The 7,630-nt window shown below is 37.7% G+C and overlaps 1 protein-coding gene across 1 annotated transcript in view; it reads left to right on the top strand.

Moving 5' to 3' along the window:
• The window catches only part of foxp4 (forkhead box P4), a 119,678-nt gene extending 113,039 nt beyond the window's left edge, over window positions 1–6,639 (top strand). The window contains exons 17-18 of the mRNA XM_043252382.1: window positions 112–284; window positions 1,025–6,639. Coding sequence (XP_043108317.1) covers window positions 112–284; window positions 1,025–1,172 — 321 coding nt within the window. The 3' untranslated portion in view covers window positions 1,173–6,639. The remainder of the gene's footprint in view (window positions 1–111; window positions 285–1,024) is intronic.
• The last annotated feature ends 991 nt before the right edge of the window (window positions 6,640–7,630 follow it).

The raw sequence follows: 7,630 nt of genomic DNA on the forward strand, positions 1-7,630 counted from the left end.
TTTTTCATTACAATGGTCTTTTCAGACAGCTGTAGTATCAACAGTGCCATATGATGTTAAAGCAGCATAGCCATCATCGCATCTCTCTTAACTTTCGATCTGTGTGTGCAGGCTGCGCTGGCGGAGAGCAGTCTCGGTCTTCTGAACAGCCCCACCCTGATGAGCAACAGCACAGGTGCGAGCCTCAACATGCTGCACGTCGGCCACGATGATGTCAGCAGCACCGTTGAGCAAGTCAACAGTAACGGCAGCTGCAGCCCTGGCCTTTCTCCACAGCAGTACGGGTAAGACTGGTCAACTCTCAGCTGACTGAATACCAGTGCCTTCGTATGTATTGTTTTTCGAATGATAATTCAATGCACTCCCATTCCAAAGTTTGAGATCTGTACTATTTTTTTAAAAATGTTTTTGCTCACCGGGAAACATCTATTTGATTCGAAAATACAAATAACAAATCATGTGAACGATATTACAATTCAAAATAACTGTTTTCTGTTGTAATATATGAAGCGAAAATGGATACATTTTGAAAAGCAAAACCTTTTTTAGTCATATGTTTATTAAGTTAGCTGTTTATTTTAGTTATTTTTCACCTAATCAAAATAAAACAACTGCATTTTATTGAGAATAATTTAACACACGCAACATTTTTTATTAAAAACCGTGTTTTCAGCAGCCTTTGCTCCATATCCTTCAGAAATCATATGCTGATGTGGTGCTAAAGAGACATGTTGTATTAATATTACTATCCGGGATTTTTGTGGAAACACCTTTTTTTCCGAAAATGCTTTGTTGAATAGAAAGTTCACATAGTTTGAAATAAAGTGCATTCATGGTGAATGATTGGAGCATTCACAGGAAACGTTATAAATTATATAACATGTAAATATATCATAAATATTTTTAATCCTTATTCAATTATACATTATTCAAATGAATGCACATTTAAAATAGTGTTTTGTGTATTTGAAAGCAATTTAACCGCATTTAAAAAATAGCTTTTTGCATGTCATTTCTGTTTCAGACACCAAGTCCATGTGAAGGAGGAGCCAGCTGAGATGGAGGAGGACAGCAGACCCGTTTCTCTTATGGCATCTGTCACTCAAAACCTGAGCATGCCCGGTGATGAGCGCGACATGGAGGAGGAGCTTCCCACAGAGGAGCTGGAGTAGGAGGAAGGCTTGATGGAGGCGGAGCTCACCGGCCCTGTCCCTCCCTCCCTCATACGCAAGGTGTTCAAGATCAAGTGAGATACAAAGATTAAAAAAATCGACTACAACTTCAAAAACCAAAACAGGGTTAGACCTCATCAGTTCACAATGCAAAAACACATTTCCCCCCCTTAATTTTTGTGTCCTCCGTCAGTACCCTCAAAAAGGCCCTTTGAGCAGCTGTGCATTGTCCTCCTGTATTCTGAAACGTGGTCTGATAGAAGTACGGACCACTGTATCTAAAGCTACTGAGGAAAACCTGACATCAGTATACAAGCTTAGTCATTCTCACAAGTCACTTAAGGTTTCTTTACTTTAAGTCTTTTTTATCTTTAATTTTTACGTTCTTTGGGCCTGAGAACACTGCTTTTCTATGGGATAAATACACAGCGGTGATTTACCTCAGAAAGATGTTTGAAAAAAGGAAAAAGATGACAAACACACAGAATGACTTCTGATTTCAACCGGATTTTTGTACTCGTTCAAGGGATGCTGCAAGACTCAGTAACTTTGCGGTCGCACAGATAAGTTCACCACTCACGACAAAGGCAAAGACTGAAAGAAAACCGCGCTGAAAGACTGGTGACGGCATCCTCGGCCACCCGACCAACCGTTTTTTTTGTTTTTTTCTCGTCTCCCTTACATGACTGGACTAGAGAAACGGGGGGGACGCGTCCTGTCTCGAGGCAGGGTTAGCCTCCGATCAGACGGCGGATGCTTGCGCTGTCCCTATCTTTATTCGATGGTATCTGCAAGAATCTGCCCAAACGCGTTTTTCCCCCCTCGCTCTTTGTCAGACTACACGTAGAAAATGTTGCTACCCCCAAAAAAGGCGTATTTCAGGAAAAGGAACTTTTTCGCTGTTGTTCTCCTGTGGTGCTGTTATGACAGCCAGACTTGACACGAGGCTTGTGGAGGACCGGCTCAGAGACTTTATTGACTGTATCGTTGATTATAATATGTGTGCAGTAGCTTTCGATTTGGTTTTACTTTCATAGTCGTTTATTTCTAAAGGATCAACATTTTTCATTGTGATGTAATTCAACTATTATGTCTTCTGTTAATGATTGTTTTTTTGTTTTTTTAATTCTCTCATCATTCCAAAAAAGGGGTTACATTTGGGAGAGAAGTTCCAAAATCTTTTATTCTACGAACTCCAAAAATGTGTCCTGGCATTTGGGTCACGAGTTTTGAGGATAGCACTTAGCATTAAGTGAAAACTTCCGAGACAGAACCACAGACAAAATATAACCAACAAAACCACTCAAACATTTCTATAGCAGAGAGAAGCTGAAACTAAAGAAACGGAGGTGGAATACGCATTGCAGGGCTCCCTGTAAGATCCTGGAGGAAAAAAACAACAAAAAAAAACTTTACAAGCACTCATATCTCTCTTATTTTTTCACAAATTTGCTTCATTCGTTCCTTTATTTTGAGATTTTAGATCTTATTTTCCCAGATTTGCGCCATTTACTTTGATCGTTTCAGAATTTTCTGTAATAGCCAATTGATATCAGCTGCGATACAAAATATTGCTTTAAAGTAAAAGATAACAAGGTCACGGAATACCTCAGACCACAGTGTTTGCCCCCTCACGCTGTTATTACAAAGGGGATCTGTACTGTGGCTAACCAACACGGTGACTCTCTCATTATCAGTTCAAAGTTCTATAGTTACTAGAGATATAAAAGTTATTTGCAATTCACTGTGTGAGTAGAAAGTGTCTGATTAGCATGTGAGATTTTGCTTTCGCTGAACTATAAAAAAAAAAAAATCGTTTCTCAGTAGTGCCATGCCAAATTCCAAGTTTTAATTTAATATATGTTCCTTTTTTTCAGTTTTTTCCCCATTTTGCTTTTGTTACAGGTAACCAAAGAGATATTTAGTAAACCAAAAACTATTTTTATTTATCATTTCTTCTTCCTAAAGAACTGGCCAAAAGAACACAAACGCGTCATTTGAATATTTAACTTTTCTTTTTTTTCTTTTTTTTTCCAGTTGAATCATTCGTTTTTTGACTTACACTACAGAGCATTCCAAAAACCAAAGTGTAAAATGCAAATGCTTTTTTTTCTCTCTCTCTCTCTCTCTCTCTTCAAAAAAGAGAAAACTGTTTTAATATACGTTAACCTAATGAGTTCTTAACACTACATATGTTTAAAGGCCAAAAAACAAACCGAAAAGGAAACAAAAAGCAAAAAAAGCAGTATTAACAAGCCTCTTGCGGTTCCTTAGTTAATGTACAAGCACTTAGGATCTGGGAAAGGAAGCTCTCTACCCCATCTTGTGCTCAGGCAATTGCAGTGTTGAGATGCAGTCTTCACCGTCTAAGATTGCAAAGGACTTTACATGCAAAAGGCACTTAAATAACAGTTGATGTACTTTGTGACACTAGAAGCCAGCAGCAATTACTCAGCATTATGGTTTACTTCAATTACCAGTATTTCACAATTAAATGCAGTTCAACGAATACCAAAAAAAGCAGGCAAGCACTCGCTTGTTATGCTTACCCTGCCTGTTGAACAGTATTATTTACCACACTAATAAGGGATGGCTGATAGGGACTCGCATCTTTTCAAACCTGAAAGGAATCATCTTAAGGACTGTTTCCACCTTTTCTTACGTTGGAGGATCCTTCTGTTCGCTTTTAAGCACGGTCTGACGTACCTGGTCTGTATGTTCATATTTCATACACACCTTCTAAACACCTTCAAAGAAATAAAACCAAAAATAATGCTACCTCCTTTTAAAAAAAAAAACAAAAAAAAAACGGTTCGCAAAATAGATAGGCCAATGAAAGTCACCAATAGTCATACGAAAGGTGTAACTCCCTTCTAGTTTTTCATGCATTCACGAAACACAGAAAAGAAAAAAAAATACGAATGAAACGCAAACACGCATTGTCGAAAAAACCAAAATACGTTTATCGTTGCGTAGCTGTGAACGGAGTTCGTCGATTCCTCTCGATTCCGAATTCGTTAGCATGAACGGAAATAAACGAACGAGACACAACAGGGGGGGGAAAAAGACGACTACCTCTCTATCCCCTCCTAAAAAAAAAAAAAAAAAAAAATGCTGAGTCCTGTTAAGTATGAAGCATTAAGTGGTCAACATATTTAAAAGGGTCTACTCCAAATCACATATTCTCCACTTTAAGTGATCTATTAGCATAGTGTCTATGTACAGGTCCTCTGTGCGGAGGCTTAATTGTGTGTTCTAATTCCGCATGCATAATGAGAGGCCAGGCCAATGAGAGCCATCGAGCTGGCCGGTCATTAGAGCGTACTCAATGGGCCAGTCAGTTGGGTGTCAGAAATGATGATAGGCAGAATGCATTAACGCAGGCCACTCTCGCGCGGACCCCGCTTCCCAATTAATGCAAAGTGTAGCTTCGTGACGGCGGTGGAAAAAATAGCGCGCGCACACACATAGACCATCCCTTAAGAGATCATCACGCTCTTGCTAAAACGGGCCTTTCTTTTTACCACGCGACGAAACCAAAATATCCAAAGAGAACCAACGAGCTTGTGCGACGAGAACCGAGGAACGCGAAGGAATTGAAAAACTCACGAATGAATTGCTGCATTCACTCAATGGACTACAATTGTGCTTTAAGGTACACGTGTAAACAAAGCTGTTTTGTAAGATGTGGACTGAAACGCATCAGTGGTGATCGCCATGACTCCTTTGTTACTTTTACACACGTTGTAATGATGTATTCTTGTATATTACCGCTCGGCTTAGCTCTCAAGGGCATTCCCTCCTTTTCGTGTTTCCTTTGCTCGTTTTCTTTCGGCTTTTATTTTTTTTTTCTGCACCTGTTTTTAGCTATTGTAAAGTTTTGAGCTCAGAATTCCTATACTGTATTGCTTATGCTAAAGTGTATGTATTTATCATATTATGTGCTGCAGGTATCATGGTTAAATTTTGTTTTCCTTTTCCTTTTTCTTTTTTTTTTTGGGGTTTTTGATTTTGTTTTCCCAGTTTTTCTGTCATAAAACGTCTGGGACGATGATTTTTTTAGTGTATTATCTCTCGAAAAAAGACAGATTAAGAGTTAGATATGTGGTTTAGGTAACACACCTGTTTGTATATTTATCTTAGCTAGGTCTATTTTGATACTTTTTGTCTCTGTAGTGCATTTATGCATTTTTAAGGAAAAAAGAGAGAAAACAAACTAAAAAGTTGAACTCATTGTGTAATGATACCTCAGAAGGACTTTTCTCATAAGACAGGACCAAAACTTCAGAAAAACAATGAAAGAGAAAAAAAAAACATTGAAGAAAAATGTGTAGCCCTCTCTTGCTTATAAGAAAGAGCAACTTTAAGGTGTTTTTTTTTAATTATTATTATTATTATTGGTCCTTTCAGGTGCCAATATGTGTACAGACTCCCTTTAAAGTCAAATCATTCCTTTATTTACCATGAGCACTCAAAGCTGTCTCTCATAAGGCAATAGCGCTCCAGATTTATATAGAAATTCTCCCAGAAAGCGTCCCTTCGGTTGTATAATGCCGATCGAGAGCGTCTTTCTGATTTTCTGGCTTCTCTGCACCCGTGTGGCTCTAAAACGCCATGCTTTCAGGCACTAAGTTTGATAAAAAGTCACACAGGCTATTTTTGACCACTGTTTGCCATTTGCTGTGAACTTGGTGTGGCTTTTCCACAGTAGCATACCAAATAAGATTGTGAAAAGGCTTTTAGAAATGCAGTTCAGCTTCAGTGACCACCAAAGGGATTGTGGCTAGATTTTTGTATTCCGAATCGATCGAGTCTGCCGCAACTGTAACCAAACAAATGCGTGACGAAGGTGAGCGCAGTGTTTAACGTCTTCTCCACATCCTCACGCCGCCTCAGAGCTCCATTGCCCAGTGATGAATAGCTTTGAGCTGCCGTTTTCTAAGTAAAGGACCCTTGCAGGGGAGCTTTTGCCTGATGGTATTAACTTCTTCGGCCAATCAAATGGAACTACCACTTCGACTCCTCTCATTGTATTTTTACGAATGTGTGTACATTTCCAGCAGTGACTTTTATGTACTTTAGTTTCATTTTAACTTGTTTGTTTACTACTTTCATTTTTATTATTTTTTTTTTTTTTATCTTTGTTTTGCTTTTTTCGGATGAGACTTGGGGGAAGAATAGGTGATGGCTTTTGAAATGGTATAGAAAATAAAAAAAAAGGCATCTAGCCATCCACCTTTGTCATTCTAACCCCCGGTGACCATGTTTATGCCAGTCACTGCCGTTTTTTCTTCATGCTGTATAAAAAAAAAAACACACATATATCTGTGTATTTGTAACCTGAATCTTCTTGTGTCTGTCCATGCAGACAATAAAAAACTGTACAGTAGGTCTAGTTGCATGTAATCTGTACTAATTATTGACAATGGCATTATAAAATGCAATAAAAATACTTATTACACTGTCATAGGCTTTGTATTGTAACTCATTTTTTGCGTTCAACACTTTAATTAGAATTAACAATGTATTTTCACTTAACTTTTTTTTTAAATCATTTTAAATTTTGGTCCGTTTTACTGTTTGTCTATAATGCATATCCCTAGCTATATCTGTTTACAGTATGTGTGAGGTTTTTATTGAAGTTTACATTCTTATATTGTTTCATTTATATATATATATATATATATATATATATATATATATATATATATATATATATATATATATATATATATATATATATATACAAAATGCAAAATGCATTTTCTATAAGTTATGTTATTTTTATATATATATACTATTAATGTGTTGCATACAGTAAAGTGAACTGACATTTTCATTTATGGAAAGTAATTTAGTAATAATAATAATGCCCGAACAGCAATGTTCCTTAATCTGCTAAAAGTATCTCAGGTAGATATTCTGTCAGCCAATTTTTAATTCTTATAATTCTAAGTATATATGTGTGTGTGTGTGTGTGTGTGTGTGTGTGTGAGGGAGAGAAAGAGGATTTGATGTAATATCATACTGTGAATGGTTAAAATATCTTTCAACAATTTCAACATACACCAGAGGATTAATATCTAATTCACTTTTAAACATTTGTGCATCTTTACGGGCATTTGGCAGGAGAGCCCTGCCTGTTCAAACACTATCAGTCTCCGTGGTGACGGCCTGTCAGAGCATGTGCTGTTTCTCTCATAGACGGGGCTCAAAAGTAGTACGCTGTGTGTGACGTGCAGAAAATGTGCTCTCTGTTAAGAGCGTGCAAGGGAGGAGGCTTCCCTTTAAACATGCAACATGCGTGTGACACTTTTAGAGTCTTTGGTGTAAAGCGGGCGATTGAACCAGAAAGCAGGGGCCTCAACTTCCAAGGAAATGGGGTGTCTACAAAGCACTTTCCATTTGCGACTTATTGAAGAAGAGGAACATCAGGGCCTTGATCCATTTGATGTTAT

Source organism: Puntigrus tetrazona, chromosome 11, assembly GCF_018831695.1.
Source record: "Puntigrus tetrazona isolate hp1 chromosome 11, ASM1883169v1, whole genome shotgun sequence".
NCBI lineage: Eukaryota > Metazoa > Chordata > Actinopteri > Cypriniformes > Cyprinidae > Puntigrus > Puntigrus tetrazona.